The sequence below is a fragment of the Hippocampus comes genome, unplaced genomic scaffold (genome assembly GCF_001891065.2).
Source record: "Hippocampus comes isolate QL1 unplaced genomic scaffold, H_comes_QL1_v1.1 scaffold140, whole genome shotgun sequence".
NCBI lineage: Eukaryota > Metazoa > Chordata > Actinopteri > Syngnathiformes > Syngnathidae > Hippocampus > Hippocampus comes.
In genome coordinates this window covers 331,317-350,109 of record NW_017805115.1, presented here as the reverse complement: position 1 = coordinate 350,109, position 18,793 = coordinate 331,317, and the positions used below count along the sequence as shown (strand labels likewise).

The 18,793-nt window shown below is 51.1% G+C and overlaps 1 protein-coding gene and 1 long non-coding RNA gene across 4 annotated transcripts; one reads left to right on the top strand and one right to left on the bottom strand.

Moving 5' to 3' along the window:
* Positions 1–111: 111 nt before the first annotated feature.
* Positions 112–18,066, top strand: LOC109513235 (stromal interaction molecule 1-like). Of its 3 annotated transcripts, XM_019865532.1 has the most exons (13): positions 112–266; positions 401–528; positions 4,078–4,208; positions 4,555–4,669; positions 6,061–6,172; positions 6,316–6,431; positions 7,929–8,106; positions 11,308–11,485; positions 12,040–12,207; positions 12,300–12,400; positions 12,532–12,761; positions 15,849–16,233; positions 16,642–18,066. In XM_019865532.1, exons 2-13 carry the CDS (start codon positions 414–416, stop codon positions 17,057–17,059), a joined length of 2,247 nt encoding a protein of 748 aa, XP_019721091.1. In that variant the 5' UTR covers positions 112–266; positions 401–413; the 3' UTR covers positions 17,060–18,066. The 3 variants fall into 3 exon arrangements, with proteins under 3 accessions (XP_019721091.1, XP_019721092.1, XP_019721090.1); XM_019865533.1 differs by lacking the exon at positions 112–266 and having other exon boundaries at positions 352–528; positions 15,849–15,912; XM_019865531.1 differs by lacking the exon at positions 112–266 and having other exon boundaries at positions 352–528.
* On the bottom strand, positions 1,642–3,394 carry LOC109513236 (uncharacterized). The gene is made up of 2 exons (XR_002167687.1): positions 2,343–3,394; positions 1,642–2,283 (listed from the first exon to the last, which is right to left on the bottom strand). It is a non-coding gene; the product is annotated as an uncharacterized LOC109513236 (long non-coding RNA).
* Positions 18,067–18,793: the final 727 nt, after the last annotated feature.

The window sequence follows — 18,793 nt, the reverse complement described above, 5'->3', positions numbered from 1 at the left end:
ATAGATAGATAGATATTTATCATGGCCATTTTTCCCCATTTAATCGACTGAGAAGCGGGAGCATTTTGTTTTGCGAGTCTGCTGACATCTTCAAATGGATCGTCTGTCTGTCTTTGAATCATTTATTTTAATTGCTAATCTGATGTGTGCTAATATGTGCACGGGGAAGAAGAAATACAGGTTTTACATAACGCATTAAAATTTGAAGCCTCACGAGGAACGCTAGCAACTTTGCGCCATTGTTGAAGAGGAGCCTCACCCGAAAAGTAATATTGATTTCTGTCTATTTCATCGTTATTTTCCTGGCCAGAAATATTAGCTATCGGAGACACAATATTAGCCGATTGTGCTCCAGTTGCTTGCCAGGATGTTTGAAGCGCTTCTCCTCTTATTTTTGCAGCAGAGGAGCAGACATGGAGCTCAACAAAGTGGTGACCCTGTGGATATTTTGCTTGTGTCTCATTAGAGGAAGCCGGACCGACAGGCCCGGTTCGCCCTCGGCGGATCCTGCTGAAAATGCAATATCAGGTGAGAAATGTTGCCAAGGAGGGCACAGTATCCCATCAATTCCCGGAGAGTTTACAGTAAATGTTTATGGAATGTTAAGATGGATAAATGTCCAAAGATTTCAAATGTGAAGAAAATGGAAAGGAATTAGGCATCAATCCAAACATTTTGCCTGCTGATAAATTGCAAATAGCTCTGCTTGCCCACAGGCCAGGGTGTTCTTGAGACGCTATCACTGTACTTGCATGAAATCCGGTTGTTATTGTCCGGATTATTTTCAAATGTTCTTCAACAATATTTAAATTCTTGAAAAATAGCTAACCTTCAGTTTTGTAAATTCCGTTCTTATTCCTGTTACAGTTAGTTGTCTGTATTTTATTGCATGATTTTTTTTGTCACCTTTTTTGCACCATTTGTGTCCAATTTCTGTCCGTTTTTATGAGACTTTAGTCCACACCCCAACCCAGATTTTTTTTCTGGTATTTTTGTCAATTGTTTATTCCTTCCTGTTTTGCATTTTAAACACTGGACACATTTGTGCACAAGTCTGAATGTGCCGGTCTATACTTAACCTTCACTCACGCTTGTAGTCATTATATCACGAAAATTGAGTATGAAAAGCGCCGGGTTATTCACATCAATTGCTCCGAATTCAGCAGGGAAGTCTCTAACTCTGAAAACCTTCCTCACGGGTCCACAATTCAGTTCTGATGTTAAGTGGTGACCGAGTTTGAGTCAGACAGCTGGACTCAAACTCGGCGTGCGTCTTTGCGCCGGCTCTATATGTGGCCCGGCTGAGAATAGTTTGGCCGGCCCCGCATTCTCCAGCGCGCATCAAAACGCTTTGTCAGACAGGAAGCAATTGACCGATGCGGTATCCTCGGATGCCTTGCTACTCGGTCACGTTTCCTTTCGATTCACTCAAATCATCTGGAAATGTCAATGCAAGTCATTCCTCGGCAAGCAAACGACAGGGTTGAGAAGTCGTCGTTTATCGTAGCAACCGCAGTCAGTATCATGCCCATATATCCAGAACCTCGCCACGCATTCTTAACACAAGCAGGAACAATGCATCCATCCGTCAAGCCAGAGTAAAAAGCAGCATTCAGAACTGTGAAGAATGAAGAGATTTTATGTGGCATGCTTCTTTTTTGATACCGTTTGAATGAGTGGGCCATCAATCACGGTGTGACGATGACTCGCTCTGATTGGATGTTCGCTAGCAACTGCAAATCAGTGAATAAGAGAGAAGTAGACTGTGAGGAAGTCCATAAACGCTAAACAACGGCAAATAAAATGGCGCTGTCTCGTAAATGAAGCTCGGCAAAACGCGGCCTTTTATTTGCACTTGATCCTGCTCGTGTGCTGAGCAAAGTTCTGGGTATGCCTTGACTGCGGATGCTTTGATAAACAATTACTTCTCCTTTACGGGGGGGTGGGGGGTTACGATTCTGTGTGTGTTGAGATGTTGTGTCAACCGAGTCACCCCAGTGAAAAATATCTGGCTACGCACGCACGCGCGGTTGGAATGCGCGAAACGTCCCTTGAAAAGATGAAGTTCCCCGAGGTGAATTGTTTGGAGGGGAGACGAAGCGCCGATGGTCATTTACCTTTCAACAGAGTCGTCGATTGTCAAATATTTAACGTGATCATCGAGGGACCGGCTAATTATTGAGGAAAACGTCTTCCGCGAGGTTGTCTTGGCTGCCTCTTCCTTCACAAGTAGCTCCTATGCCTTCAGGCAGTCTTGTGAGCCACTCCGTTTATCCTCCTCCCCTGCAGGCCAATTATTATCATTATTAAATAAAAATAAAATTTAAGGGGACAAGGACAACCTCGCCCGTCACCTCGAACTGGGTCATCATTTCAGTTCAAATTGGCGGTGCTCACTCACTTCCTGCCACCTGAAACTACTCTGGCACCGATCGCTGACAAACATTGTGAAAAGGTCAATAGAAACGGGTGTGTCAAAAAGTGCTGCCAAAACCCAAACCTGCTGCATTTTTCGAAGCCACCTTTTTCCCTTTTTTTTCCCCTTTTTCCTTTTGTCCATTGTGATTGCGTCACACAATGCACGGTGTTGTTTATTATGAAAGCCAAGGCATGAAAATAATAGAGTGTACTTCCTCATATAGCAACAAAGAGTAGCAGCCATCTGTTCGGCCTGAGCAACCAATAACTGCCCCCCCCACCCCACCCCAGCCCCCCAAAGGCATACAGAAATGTTAACTTGAGCCAGCCACCGTTTTATTTCACTTAAAAGTATCCCTGCTGTTATATTTTGTTGATTTTTCTGACAGTCAGTGCGGGTAGTCCATCAAGTGTAGCGCAGCCCGGCGTGTTCGTGGTTTGCACGTCGGCCTCGTACAACGGCGTCATCCCACGTGAGGAAATGGACTCTTGAAGATTGTAAATTGGCCGCAAGTGCGAATGCGGTGCAGTCTCGCATTGTGAGCTTTGCTGTTTTTTTGATGGCGTTGAATCGGCGGAAGCTGCTCAGGCTGTGTCATTGGAAATGTGCGGCATCTGCTCTGCGTTGACAATGACTTGCAGAACTGAAGCTCTAAAAAAAAAAAAAGAAGAAGCAGGCCGACTGGTTTGTAAAGCTCATATCTGCTTGTCAGAGGTTTGCAAGGCAAATGATGGGTGGCGGCGCAGGTGAACCCTTTCACACGATGACAGCTTGTCAGCTGCATTTTTTTTTTTTTTAGGAGGGGGGGCGGTGTTTAGTCCTCCCAACTGCCTCTGCAGGTTAAAATGCACAATCTTTCATGTGAAAAATACTTGCGAAAATGTTGCGGGGCTTTCTGTTCAGTGTCTCGTGCAAAGACTTGCCATGACGTGCTGCTGCTGCTGCGACTTCGACGCACTCGTTGGGATGTGAACGCGGCGCTGTGAATCATAAAATATCAGTCAATGGCATCCTGCGATGTGTCGGAACTACGGTGCCGTTTTTGTTTTCTGAAAAAAGTCCCAGCTTCTGTCCGATGGAGACCACGTCTGCCCGTTTTGGGTTGTTTTAGGAAACAACTCAAAATTCACATTCAGTGGAGTCTCTAAAATTGAACACGATCTCTTCAGCATTTACTGGATGATGGATTATATCTACACTGCCCCCCCCACCACCACCACCACCACCACCCATCTTTAGGGTGTCCAGCTTGCAACTGTGCAAAGCTTCTCGAATGGAGCAAAGAGTCCCAGGTGCAGCTCGCACATCTGTGGTACATACTGAGCAAGCGTTGCTCATATGCGGAAGGTTTTATTTGGGAGCCTTCAGGAAGGCGGAAACCAGCGCAAAAAGGGAAGGATGCGGCGCTGGTGGGGGAAGACCAGAGTCACTCCTTAAGGCCTCACTGAGAGATTGGCCAATTATGCCGTGACATCATCGTCTGCCTTTCGCGCAAACGCGCCCACGCCAAGCTAACCTGGCAATATTTCAAGCCGCAGGACAAAAATGATGAGCTGTAAAACCGCCCGCAACAACCGAGCATTTGAACAGGGCCCTGTGGATTTTATTTCTATTCTTGACCCGACTACCGACTTTGCCCGTGACTTTATCTCTGGCAGATTTCTGTCGCATCGATGAGCCGCTGTGCCGGGACGAGAACCCCATGCTCAGCTTCGAGGCCATCCGCAGCATCCACAAGCAAATGGACGACGACAAGAACGGCAACGTGGACGTCGTGGAGACGGACGGGGTCAGTAGCGGCATTTCCATTCCTTTTAACGAAATGAATTAAACTCTGAAGTCAGGGGGCCACTCCCTTGGTTCGATGTTTCATGAAGCGGCGACCATTGGCGAAATCACTTGAGCACTTTTGCAAAATGTTACTTGATGCCACCCGTTGTCATGAGCTCACACGTGGTTCTTATGCATGCTCACTAGATAACCCGTCGGACTGCACGCTCTCTCTTTCAGCTCGTTATTGCCTGAAAGCCTTTCCTTTCATGCTTGACACGATTGTATGATTGTGTTTGAGTGCCCCACCCGTCCAAAAGGAGCCTTGCGTCATGCACTAAACTGCCAATGTGGTCGTCCCGCAGTTCCTGAGGGAGGATCTGAACTACCACGACCCCAAGGCCAAGCATAACAGCTTCCACGGGGACGACCAGTTCATCAGCGTGGAGGATCTGTGGAATACCTGGAAGGGCTCGGAAGGTACCGCTCGCGTTGTTGAATGCGTCACCAGACGGACAACCGTTTTGCAATGCGGGAGGGAAACCGGAGAAAAGTTACGGAGGCGGGGACAACACGTCAAGTTGATACAGGAAGGCAGGGGCCGGATTCGAACCCGCGCCCCCTGCACTGTGAGGCGGACGTGCCACCTCGTCTGTGTCCGGTATTTTTTTGGGATTTGCCTCACGAAATGCTCTATTTGCACACATCGCAAGTTGCCGTGGCGCTCTCTTCCTCTTTCCACATGAAAACGTTTCCAAACTGCAGAGGTGATCATCGTTACGTGACGCTAGCTTCACGTTAGCTTCCTGTGACAACGATTACAATGTTTCCGCAATGTGCCGTGTTTACTTAGACTGTCGCTAAAAATGGCGTGATCGGAATCGGAACATCCCTGTTGGTGGGTGTTTGCGCACAGTCCAAATATGTTTTTAAAAAAAACGTTTTGCGAAAAAACAACATTCGCCTGATGCACACATACTCGCAAAGCTGCGCCGCGCAGTGCGCGACTCCCACACTGTCCCGAAGTGGTCGCAATTTGTCCCCGAAATTTTTTTTCCCGAAGAACCTCTCTTCGCCCTGAGCATCAAAACAGTTTTCTCCTCGAAATGATGTTGGCAGAAACAGAATGGTGTGAGAGCATCCGTCTTTAAATGTCCAAACCCCGCCCCCTCCCCCATGTAAATGCATAATCTGGTGGCTCACATAATCTGCCTCTTGACCTACTGATCAAGGCACTCTCTCCGCCGGCGCGTCAAGCAAAGAGCGGCGCACTCTGCAACATCCTCCAGCCTGTCGACACACACGCTGTCGCAACCCAACCCCCGCTCCCCCCCCTTGCCTGCCGCTCTCGAGCGGTCGGGCTTTCATGTGGCTCGCCGTTATCTGCCTATCGCGTCTTTCACACCCTGGCTGTCGGTCGCCTTTTCTCACACTCGTAGCGCCCTCGCACACGTTGACTTTGCGGTTAGGTTACCCCCTCGGCTCAGCCGCCCCCACTGTTCCCTCCCTCGCCGCTTCACGGTTATGATACGGGAGAGCTCGTTTTGGGATAGCCCCAGATGCAAACGTTACAGGCGCTCTCCGGCCACGGCGCAACGTAAACCTTCATTCGGAGCCCACTGCCGAGTTAGCCAACGACCAAGCGCCGCAAATTGTCTACGGCAGTGTTTCTCAGGCTAGTACCACCTAAAAAAAACGAAAAACGTCACCAATTGTCATCTTTGTCCAAAATGAGCCGGGTTTTATTCCTAAAATGTCGTTGCAAACCGCTGTAACTGTAAGCGGCAGTCATGAAAAGGTTCCCATTTCACGTTGCCAATCATGTCCAGCAACTGAGCTAACTGCGGCGCCTCCCCTCTCGCTGTCCTCAGTGTACAACTGGACGGTGGACGAGGTGGTGCAATGGCTCATCACCTACGTGGAGCTGCCGCAGTACGTGGAGGCCTTCCGCAAGATGAGCTTTAACGGCAGCGCCATGCCCAGGTGAGGCCGCCGCGCTGGGACCAAAACTCCGTGCTGGCAACACGTTGGGCCGCTCCCACCGATTCATCCCAAAGCGCATGACGTTTTCCCGCTTGCAACGCGTGCTCGCAATCTTCCTCCCCCACGTGTCTGTTCTCCTTCAGGCTGGCCGTGAAGAACACCACGCTGACGCATGCCATCCTCAAGATCCTGGACCGTAGCCATGTTCAAAAGCTGCAGCTGAAATCTCTGGACACCGTGCTGTTCGGAGCGCCCCTCAGTAAGTGACGGTGTCACGTTTCACCTTCTGTTCTTTTTCTTTTTTTTTTTTTTTCTTTTCTATGTAGCATGCGCGATTCTCTGATTAGTTCCACATATTTGTTGTTAGCTTCAAAGGAGCTGAGTGCAGCGGGAAAACTCCCCCCCCCCCTTTTTTTTTTGCTTCAAAAGCACGTGAAAGTTGTCAAATGGATCCAAATCCAACTGCGACGGCTTGCTGAATTATTCGCTGAAGTCATGTGTCGTCATGTGTGACGATGAAGTGACTCTGGCCCATCAAAGATGACTCTCGATACGTTGTCTTAATACGATTCGACCGATAAGCGCTTTGGTTCATGGATGGATGGATGATTCCTTTCGAGTCAGTTAAACTGCGATTCGATAAGGTACGGCTCCTGTAAATGTGGCGTTTCCGTCAAAGAGCTTCATCAAAAATGAAGACGTGTCCTGTTTATGAAGAGGCAACAATTTGTTCAAGCTCTCCCGAGTCCAAATATTCAAGTAGATTCGGTTCCAGGAAACCACACCAATCACAGGGAGAACATGCAAACTCCGCACAGGAAGGCAGGAGCCGGAATCGAACGCTGCGTCTCTGCACCGCGAGGCCGACGTCCTCGCCAGTCGGCCACCGTGCCGCTGAGCCGAGAGATCTTGGTTCAAAAAAAGTTGGCACACCCCAGAGTGAAGAGGAAGTGTTAAATTCAAATGTTCAGCTGTCGCCGAACGGTCGATATTCTAATCGCTTGCGTGAGAAACCAGGAAACCTCAAGGCCGTCGTTCTGTTGGTTTTATCTGACCAGATAATCTGAGCACATGACCGGCCAGCGCCGCGCACGCTCGGCCTACTTTGTTCAGATGTCAACGTGGATTTTGGCACCCAGGAGGGCACAGGCGAGCGGCGTCTGGCTTTGACAGCCTCTCCAAGCGCCGGCGCCCGCTGCGACTTCCTCGGCGGCGCGGCAGCATTTTAAGACACGCGCACAATGAGGCCCGTTCTCTTCCGGACAAGCTTACGCAAGTCAGCGCGCCGAGTTGAAGCGCAACGGTTGCGTGTCACCGATTGCACAATGGCAGATGTCACGCTTGTTCGTGTGCTGACATGAACACAACCGGGCGAGCTTTTAGCCTTCTTGAACCTCCCCGTTCGGGAGGAGGAAATATTGCACTATGGGTGGCGAATAGGTCGGATGTGCGCGGATGAGCGAGAGGTGACTCGCAAACCTCGCCAACTTCTCCTTCGAGAGACTTCCGGAAGGAACTGTCGTGCACGAAAACCACTCACGGGCAACGTTTTTACAAAACGACGAGGGGCTCTTCCGAGTTGACTTGAAAGCAGGTCGCGACCTGATCCGGGGCCTCGCCCAAATATTTGGATCGTATTACCATGAATATTTCATCAAGCTGCTCAGAGGGATGTCGAGTCTTGTTTTCATCTTGTTTGAAATTGTGACCAAACAAGAATGAACGCACAGCACTCTTGATTTTCTGCACGTTGCAGTGAATCGACACAACCACCTGAAAGATTTCATGCTGGTGGTGTCCATCGTCATCGGAATGGGCGGTTGCTGGTTCGCGTACATCCAGAACCGCTACTCCAAGGATCACATGAAGAAGATGATGAAGGACCTGGAGGGCCTGCAGAAGGCCGAGCAGAGTCTGCACGACCTGCAACAAAAGTGAGTCCTTCTTATAAATTTTTTCCCCCATTCCCTGGCCCTACCAGCACAGAGTGAACCCTTGTACCTGCCCGTCAGTGACTCTCCAGGTCCGTCCCGTGCAGGGGTCCCAAACGTCAAAAAAGGGCCCTGAAATATTCCCCAAAAAGTACACATCGATGTGAACGTTTGAACGACTCCACCCATCCACCCATTTTCTTCCGCTTGGGTCGCGGGGAAAGCCGCTTGACCGAGGGAGCCCATACTTTCCTCTCCCCCAGCCGCTTCATCCAGCTCTTCCGGCGGGCAGCGCGGGGCGTTCCCATGACTGCCGGGTATTCTCTCGCGTGCGTCCTGGGTCGCCCCCGGATCACCTCACCGGGGCGGCGTCCGGGAAACATCCCGACCGGATGCCCGAGCCTCTTCATCCGGCTCTCCTCCCGGTTCAGTTGTCTCTCATGAACAAGCCCGGACGCCCTGCGGAAGAATATTATCTTGACCGCTTGCATCCAGGATCTTGAATCTCCAACTCAAATAGTTTCTTCGTGATTCGAGTGACCTCCTGAATAGAATTGCCAAAAGGTGTTTTCACACGAATCCTTAATTTGTTGATTCGATGACTGTTCAAGCCTCGATTTGTCAGTCCAGGAGGCTTGCAATCCTTCTTGTGAGTGCATCGCAGTCAGAGGTCCTTAAAAATAGCCTTTTGGACACACATTATCCTCTGCCGCCGCTTCTTTTGTCGACCGCCTGGCTTGAGCGATTCCGCATATTTAAACAGTCTCGCAAACTGTGCCTCGATAAGATAAAATAGTCTGAGTCATTTCAAGCAGCGTTTCAGGGGATCGGAGCAACTATTTTTGGGGAGGCTAATACAACAAGGAATGCGGACAGCGTGCTCCCGAGCGGGCGCACCGTCTCTTCTTGTTCCTTTCAAGGAGACGCTCACACGGTGATCTCACGCAGCGATCTCACGCGGCGCTCCCCCTTTTCAACTTGCGGCGTTGATCCGGGGGACGGGATGCGCTTGACTGGAGGCGGCGGACCCGCGAGGCCTTCTTTGCTGGCCCCGACACTAAAAATCGCACGCACTGACCTACTTTTGCAACCTCAGCGCTCAAATTCCTCAGAGATAGCGACCGCGAGGTGTTTATCACAGCAGATGCATACATCGATTGTGAGTAGTCAAGGCCGATATACGATATTTGGGATTGATATGCGATATTTGGGATCGATGTGCGTTTGCAGTCCAAAGAAAAATACTTTAAAACTTGAAGTGCCTTTCTGCATGTTTGTTCAACACATTTTCAACATGCTGGGTGTTTTTACTTTTCATCTTCAGCAGTAGACATTTTTTAAATTTTTATCCAATTTGTGTTTCCATGTCAATCACGTCCGCCGAGGGACTTCAGAACTTCTCATTAAGACCGCGCCTTCGAATGCCTTATGGTCATAAAGAACGGTTTACAACCAGACCCGTCTGTCTGCAGTCGCTGCTCATTTGGTTCCTGATATTTGTCCGACCGAAATGGTCGCTTCAAACCATAACGGGCGACTTCCTGTTCAATTTCCGGCGTGGGTCCATTTCATGTGTCCCTTTGTGATAGACATGTCCATCCAATATCATGTCACTCAGTCACAACAGGTGCTGAGGGCAATTTTTTTTTTTTCAATCTTTGCAGGGGGAGCACAAAGTGACCGATGTCACTTACTAAGCCACGCCCCCTTAAAGGCACACTGCTCAGGTGCAAAGTTGTTGCCCAACTCAAAGAAGCACAAAGTTGTTTTTTTTTCTCTTTTTTCTTTTATATATAGTTTTCTAGACTGGTTTTATGAACCGCACTAAATCTACAATTCGACCAAGGGCTTTTTACAATTCTTGACGCCAAGGCAGTGTAGCCGCAGTACGCCCACCGCTTTGTCCTGATCCCTCCTGCCAGCTGCTCCCGTTCCATACGCTCAAGCCCGGGGCCACTTGATACCGCCGCGTCCCTGAAGGGAGAGACATTGGGAGGAGGCTGGATTTCCAGGGAGCCCTTTCGAGCACCCTGTGATTCAAAGACGAGGTGTTAAGCATGATCGCTTAACATGTGGGGCTTTGCTGCTAATTCTGCCACATTGGTGGGGGTGGGTGGACATCTAGTCGTGGTGTGACCAGAGGGTGGGAAAAAAATTGTCAAGGACGGCGTCGAACGAGTCGTTAACACACCCGTTAGCATCAAGAAAGTACGGCTTCGTCTCTTGGAAAATGTCCTGCGACGTTAAGTTGGAATCGCCTCAGTGCAGCCTCCTTTTCCCATCGGGATCGCCTTTCATTCCCACCACACTCTCCCCTCGTGGAGGTGCTGCTCCTGCACGCCAAGCGACGGTATTCCTGCCGTAAAAGAATATCCCCCAAACACCTTGGGCGCTATTATGATGGGCTGGGACTCAAGTCAAGGGCTGTGCGTGACTAAGCACTGAGTAATTAAGTCATGGGCGATCAAGCCCTCCTCCTTTTGTAAAGTCATGCTCACTTCTAAAAATAGAAGTGCTCCGTATACACACACACACACACACACACACACACACACACACACACACACACGGGTCCGCGTGGTGGTAGTACACAAGCATTGAGCAACACACGCACTGTCCTGTTCTATAATTGCACGCCGACAGCTGTTCTAGCCTCTGATGCCGTTTTATTGTGCGCGCTAGCCAGAGTCAGCGCTGGGTTCTGCTGATGCCAGCTATGCATACGTCGGCGCACCGGCCACAAGGTGCGGCGCACAACAGAAAGACGTCCCGATATTCTGTTGCTCGGGGATTGCGTTTCATGGACACGCTCAATGCAGCGGTGTTGCTTTTGGTGCTTGTAGCTCGCCTTGCTCATCTTGGACACGTTGTCTGGAATGATGTCACAAGTGTGAGCGCGAACGGTTGTTGGTTCTGGCGCGTGCCCTGCGGTCGGCTGGCAACCGGTTGGGGGTGAGCGCCGCCCGCTGGCGAAAGGCTCCGGCACGCTCGCGACCCGACTGAGGATGAAGCGGATCAGATAATTGGTTCATGTGTGAATCAAGTCTTTGGGAATTTGATACATTGAACTCATACAAGGCAGAGGGTGCAATGCTATTTGAATGATTGTGCAACTCGTGTCAGTGTTCCAAGAAAGAAAATTGTGGTCCTGCCGCCGACCTGACGGGCTTGTTGAGATGAAATTGTGGCGCGTGTTGGCGGCAGGCTGCAGATCGCCCAGGAGGAGCACCGCTCGGTGGAGGTGGAGAAGGTCAACCTGGAGCAGAAGCTGCGGGACGAGATCAGCACGGCCAAGCAGGAAGCCCAGCGGCTCCGGGAACTGCGTGAGGGCACCGAGAACGAACTCAGCCGACAGAAGTATGCCGAAGAGGAGCTCGAGCAGGTATGAAAGGCGGAGTCCGGTGTGCGGAAACGTGTACGCTAATGTCACGCTCCATCGGAGTCACGTAAAGACACCCGTGCTCGGCTTTGTTTAGCGGGAATTTGGCAGGAAAGATTGAGCGCGGCAAACCTCACCAGGGCAGTTTTGCCTCCACTTACAAATAACCCGGCTCGTATTGAAACAAATGTCCGCTGGCTCCACGGTGGAATGCCATAGACAGGCTAACGTCACTTGCTTCGATGTCGCGTTGTTGTAACCCTTGAAGCAACGGATATGTGAACGCAAACATACAGACGATATATGACAATACTCCTGACGGTTACCGCAGCTCACGGAGCAGTATCGACGCGCGCTAATTATATTGCCCCCTGGTGGCAAAGGCGTGCACACCATTAGGACCCACACCGTGTGTGAAAACGTGAACTCGGGATGCAACGGTTGAATTTGTTACGTGCCAGATTTTGCTTGATTGATTAATTTGATCGCGGATGAACGGTCGCAGCCCGAAAAACAAACCCGAGTTCAACGAACGTGGCCTTTGACGTCCCGGGCAGGTGCGCATGGCTCTGAAGAAAGCCGAGAAGGAGCTGGAGTCGCGGAGTAGCTGGTCCCCTCCCGAATCGCTTCAGAAGTGGCTGCAGCTCACCCACGAGGTGGAGGTCCAGTACTACAACGTCAAGAAGCAGAACGCAGAGCGCCAGCTCCTAGTGGCCAAAGAGGGGGTCCGTCCCACACCCGGCTTGCGTTCGGAAACGCGGCCCTCGCACTTTGTCCGAGCGGCAGTCGCCTTTACTTTTTGCGCTGTCTCCCACAGGCAGAGAAGATCAAGAAAAAGAGGAACACCCTCTTTGGGACTTTCCACGTGGCGCACAGCTCGTCCCTGGATGACGTGGACCACAAAATTTTGGCGGCAAAGTGAGTCGCAGACACAGCAAGTCTCTCCCAAATTCATTTGAATTGAGTGAACAAAAAGATTGACAAACTGTAGGACGTCTTCGGAAGCATCTTTCACATTTCCCCCCCCCCCCTCTCACCCCGCAACCCAGACAAGCGCTGGGCGAGGTGACGGCCGCCCTGCGCGAGCGCCTCCACCGCTGGCAGCAGATCGAGCTGCTGACCGGCTTCACGGTGGTCAACAACCCGGGCCTGCCGTCGCTGGCGTCGGCCCTCAACCTGGACCCCAGCTTCATGGGGGGGCGGGCCACGCCGCAGCACTTCCTCGTGTCCGACGACATGGACGACCTGGACGAGGACATCCTGCCCGCCGTGCTGCAATGTAAGAGTTCGTCCGAGTCGCTGGGCTCGTCGGCCGGGAGTAGCAAGCGATCCCTTAAGCGCCCCAAGATCCTGCTGGGGAAATCTAGACATCAGAACTCGTGAGGGCGCAGGGGGCTTGCCCTTTGACATCCTGCACGGATGTCGTTCGTCTCCGTTTGCGTCATTGTCATTGTTCCGTGAGCCACAATCCCCCCCTACCCCCACCCCCCCCGAACGCATCTGTGTGTCCGCTTGACTCCAGTCCGCGATGGTGACCGGGGCTCATTTTTTTTCCTGTAAAAAAAGAAAACAAATCTTCTTGGACTTGGACTTCTCAATAAGAAAGTTTTTGTGCTGTACATTTTGTCAGTGATGTGTGTTCATTTGTGTTGGATTTTAAGGAGTGACTTTTGAAGCGCGGCCCAGGCTTTCCATGAGTCTGGTTTGGTTGCACAGGGACGCATCTGTGTTTTTATTTTATTTTATTTTTCTCGCTTCTTGCAAATGATTTTCTGTTGGAAGCCAACGATGGCGTGGCGATACATGCGCCTTACTTTGGCGCAGCGTTGGCTCAGTTCCCCCTCGGTGACGGTGTGAATGGTTGTCCGTCTCTCTGTGTCCCGTTACTGCGCCAGTGCAGGCAGCGATCCGGCTTTTGCCCAAAGGGCCCGATCGGCGGCCGTTGAAAGTGGACGGAGGGATACTTTTTGTCTTCCTCAACTGTCGCTTGAGCGGTTCTTAGTCCGATGTCGGCGCTGCGTCCGCACGCGTGTCCGCCCCCGGGGCCACGCGGGATAAGCTGGAGAGAATATGTCTCACGGCTGACCTGGGGAAGAGCTGACCCACGTCGCTGGGAAAATCTGGGCTTCCCTTGCGAGGCCGCCCTGGAGAAGCAGAAGATGGCCCCAACGGATGGTTGAAACCGGCACCGTGGTCCAGGCGCTCAGACGCCGCGTCCAGGAGGCGCTCCAGAGCACGTTAACTTTTCGTTGTATTGACAGCCTTATCCCAAATGGATTTGCCTGATCCTCGCCCACTCACAAAATGTTGGAACGCGCGCACACACACACACACACACTAAATAACACTAATAATTGAACCCCCTTTTAGTTGTGCCCCAAGCTTATGTTTGTTGCCGATACACAGAGAGGAATTGACTTGGCTTCAAGAGTAAGTCTTCTCATCGGCGTTAATTGCACTTGCCTCTCTCACTCCCTTCTCTTCACACCCGCATCACCGCCACCCTTCTTCTTCCCCGCCGACTCCTTTTGGTCAACTGCAGATGGCGCTCGGCTTTTGGAGCGGCGAGCCAGTGACCTGTGGTCCGGCGGCTCGGATTGTCAGCCCATGTGGAAAAATCTTGGTTGGCTTTTACTCGATTCTACCCCAACGCGCCTCCGACCCCACCCCCGAGTAGAAATCAAAGCCACCTCTGACCCAACCTGACAAATCACTGGCTCCCATCTTAACGACGGTCACCTTGCTTTTAACCCCGTCACCACCCAGCTTTGCTTCTCATCATGATCTTGAGCCCGCCTGGAAAAGCCGCCATTTCACCGCCTTTGCCTCATGTCACTTTTCTGTACCAAAACGGCCCCGACACAAACTGAAATGCACCCAAATGTGTTCCGTATCCAACAAAAACAAAGGAATGGACCTTTTCCTATTTGGACCGTGTGCCTCGGTGGCGTATTGAAAAATCTAAATGCAAAATACACTCCTTTCACCTCAGAGAGGCGCAAAATTGTCGCATTTCTCATCCAAAAGGCAGAAAATGTCGGCTTTGACAGGCTAAAATCATCACGTTGCTATCCATCACCTCGATGTTGCAAGACAGTGAACCCTCGTGTGCTCGCAACTTCGTGTATTGGCTTGCGTTTTATGGGGAACCATCCCCAGCTTGCTGTTTTCAGCCATGTCTGATGTAGAAATAGTGCTTTGGCGCCAACAATTGGCATCTGGGTGCCAAGTGATGACGTCCGACGGAGGCGGGGAGCCTCATTTTGTCAGGCTCTCACCATGTCTCATCGAACAAATTGCGTTGCAGCCAGCTTGTGGCATTGATCAACCTGTCGGGGTGGGGGGGCCAATCAAAATGGTGGCCTTTGGCGATTCCCGCCCACACATCACGCACGGGGGTTCACTGTCGCGGCACCCGGCTCCCGATTCCCTTTCCTCCGCATGTAAAGAGGAAAGACACCACGACTGTTGGGATTTGATGAATGACTCCCTGTTTGTGTTGCCTTGTTTGTGGGACGCCATGGTCAAGATAAATTCAAGATCATCGTCATACATATTTGTCATCATGTTGGTGGAGTCGCCATGTTTGTATCAACTGACACATACTGTTTGTGTTTGTGTAAAATATATCATGGATGCATGGGTGGATGTACTGTATAATATGGCTGCTTACCGAGCTCGGAGGAGAGCATCTTTGTTGTGTGTGTGTGTGTGTGTGTGTGTGTGTGTGTGTGTGTGTGTGTGTGTGTGTGTGTGTGTGTGCGCGCGCGTGTGTGCGCGCGCGTGTGCGCGCGCACACACGTGCATTATACTGTCTCCTGGTGGCCAAGGTGTGGCCTTGATTTCTGAAAACTTTTTTTTTTTTTTTTTTTTTAAACTCTGGCATGGTCATAAAACCCATCCCTTCCATCAATTATTTGAACCGGTTTATCCTCACGAGGGTCACGGGTGCCCTGGAGCCTATCCCAGCGTCTTGGGGCAGGAGGTGGGGTGCACCCTCAACTGGTTGCCAGCCAATCACAGCGCACACATAGACGAACAACCACCCGCGCTCACACTCACACCTCGGGACAATTAATGTGTTCCACATTCCATACCGGAGTACCTGGAGAAAACCCACGCAGGCAAGGGGAGAACATGCAAACTCCACACAGGAAGGCCGGAGCTGGAATCGAACCCCGCACCTCTGCACTGCGAGGCCGACGCGCTAACCAGTCATAAAAACCCTCAAAGCAAATACGGAGTCCATTCAAGTTTGTTTTGAACTGAATCCCAGTCAGTTGTGGGTGTGTTTCCACCGATCGCGGACCCCGCGCACGGCGGTTTCCGAGCGGCCAATAACGTGGTTGTCGCTTTGTGCCCACAGCTCCCAGCATGATGTCCCTGCGCCAGCGCCACATTGACCCCCACCTGGCTTTGAGCTCGCAGAGGTTGGTAGAGGGTTCCCCGCCGGAGGGCCAGCAGGGGGAGGGAGCCTCGCACCCGGGTCCCCCCCGTCCTCGGCCCGCCTTCCGAGAGTCCCGGAGCCAGTCTTTCGGGCACCTGGAGAGTCTGTGTCTGCCCCCGCTGTCCTCCGCCGTGTCCCACCCCGCCATCATCTGTAGCTCGGGCGCCACTGCGCATTCCTCCTCCTCTGTCGCCCCTCATTCCTCCCACCTTCATCAGCCTTCTTTCCAGCCCATGGACCCGATTCCCGACCTCACTTTCTCCGACGACTCGGAAGCGCACTCGGCGCGTCGCGACAGCTTCGGGTATCCATCGCCGCGTGGCATGCGCGTGTGGACGCTCGGCACCTGCGCTCACAAACGCTTCGAAATCATGCGTGCGATGGAACCTCCCGGGTCCGAGCAAGCCCAACGTCATTCTTGGCAAATATGGAGTTGGGGAAAAAAAATAAGCAAAGAAACCTCATTTTCAGAAGACGTCCGGTCCTTTGGCCAAATACTATCAATCCGTTTGATAAACCACTTCAGGAGGTTCCACTGCACTCGGAAAAGTGTGACTCAAGTTGGTTTTGCATCCGTTTGACGCTCCTCTTTGTCCAACCTCACAGTCTCCCCTTTGCTTGAAAACTAACACGTTTGGCGTCGCAGCGTGTCCTGGCCGAACGTCGGGAGCCGCTCACGTTGCTTCGGTCTGATCTTGCGTTTCTCCCGCAGGGACCTGAATCGCTCCGACTCGGACTCGTCGCTGTCCTTGTCGGCGTTTTCCTCCAAAGGCCTCCTGATGAAGCCCGTCTCGCTGCTGCACGGCTTGCCCAACGGCGGCGCCCGGCTCCACGAGGGCGGCGCCGAGCACCTGCCCGACAGCCCCGTCCTCATGCGGAGGGCGCAGCAGCAGGAGTGGGCGGCGGCGGGCGACGCCCACAGCCCCGCCGAGTCCACCCGCTCGCTCAGTTCCACCGAGCCGGAGACCCCCTCGCCCACCTGGGCCAAGGGCGCCGCCACCCGCATCCCGCAGCTGGCGGCCAAGAAGAGCCCGCTGGAGGAGGACAGCGGCTCCACGGGCGAGGATACGGATTCCGCGGCCGGACGCAAGAAACACACCTTCAAGATCTTCAAGAAGCAGAAGAAATGAGGTCTCCCACCCCTTTTTTTTTTCCCCTGCGTGTCTTTTTTTTAATTTTCCTGCGCTGCTTGTTCCAACCTTCTGGACTGTGGGAGCAAGCAAGCGCTTATCGTACTCACAAAAAAGTTTGCCTTCTGCGGCTGTTGGCTGAAATTCCACCACGCTATCCTTTCTAAAAAACACGGAATGAGCACTTTAAATATCCATAAGACAAAAATAAATCCTCCTCTCCAAAAAATGGTGGATATTTTTAAGAGAAACTTGTCAGCCAATCAGAGAAGGGGCTTCCCCAAGAGGGCTGAGGAATAACCACCTCAAATTTGAAGGGTCTTTTTCTGACCACAGTGACCGAAGGCGACGGCACACACACAAAAAAAAAAAACATTCCTCCCAAAGGCCATTTTTTGCCTACACACGCCAAAAAAAAAGTGCAATTTCTACACAAGGCTTTAGCTGAATTTAAGAATCGTTGCCGCGTTGTATTCGGGTTCAAGTGACCTTTCCTTACCGAGCTTTTCATTTTGACCGATTTTCATTTTGGGGGAAATCCCGTCATGTAGTGCGCGTTGATCCAGAAATGTTAGCCGACAGCCGCATATTTCGAACTTTCCATGAGTTGTGCGAGTGTGCATTTGTGTGTTTTGGGGGTGATGCATTGTCAGAGTAATTTATTCTATGCCACTCTCAAAGGGAAACAACCATTTTTTCCGTGCATGTATTTGGTTTGAGTGCTGACAATTTTTTCCCCCCTCATTTTATCGCAGACTCATCGATGACTCAAAAGGGGACATCGAGTGCGAGCGATACTTTTTTTTTTTTTTTTGTGGCCTTGTAACCCAGACAAAAAGACCCTGCGGTATTGAAACTGGGTCGGCCAGCGGTTCTTTATTTTGTGTGCAAAGCTCTCGTTTGAAGCAACTATTTATTTGAACGGGCACCTTGTGTCCTAAGGAGAAAAAATGTTACCAAAAAGAAACAGTCGTAACGTTCGAGGTCCTCATACACAAAAATAGTTTGTTTTTAATCTATTTACGTGTGGTATGAACAGCATCACGTTATATTACAATTGTAATTGAAGGCCTTGTCGGAATTGTTTTTGCTTCAGACTCGTTTGACCCTCAGAGCACTTTTTATTTTTTTGCAGCTTCCTGGGAACATTTGTAAGCAGACAGATAATGCTAAATCTCAACTTTTGTTTTTTTTTTCTCCACGATCTAATGTGGACGGAGCACGGTAACAGAGTTTGAGAGTTATTTTGAAGCTTCACCATGAACAAGTGGATGCGAGGGGCCGTTCGTTGTGGCTTGCAGCTTTAATTTCTCAAATTTTTGGGGGGGTGTCGTATATGGTGTGTAGTAGATCATGGATGTGTCGTGGGTGCTGGAAAAGGGCTACAAATCCACAATTTGGAACCACCCCACCCCAATCCTGACGCAGAAAGACCAAGGTTCCCACATCAAAGTGCCAAATCGCCGTTTGCTGGCCAGCATGATGTTAGTTAGGTCGGCGCGTGTTCCGCAAGCAACAAATCTTTTGTCTCGTATGTTTACATTTGTCAAGGGGTCTCGCAGAACTATGCATCTGTACTTTCAGCTTTTTATCAACCAAACAAACACAAAAGGCAGTCGGCTGAATTGTCAAGATGTGGTTTGGTGACAATTTTACCAATGGCTGCTTTTGAGTTCTTGGCAAATTTGCTCCATGTTTTTACACGCCAGCTGTACTGAATGTTTTTGTTGATGC

Coding starts and splice junctions, on each gene's coding strand:
- LOC109513235 (XM_019865532.1), top strand. CDS start 414: ATGGAGCTCAACAAAGTGGTGACCCTGTGGATATTTTGCTTGTGTCTC. Junction 6,432..7,928: donor GCTGTTCGGAGCGCCCCTCA/GTAAGTGACGGT, acceptor TGCACGTTGCAG/TGAATCGACACAACCACCTG. Junction 12,762..15,848: donor CCTGCCCGCCGTGCTGCAAT/GTAAGAGTTCGT, acceptor TTGTGCCCACAG/CTCCCAGCATGATGTCCCTG.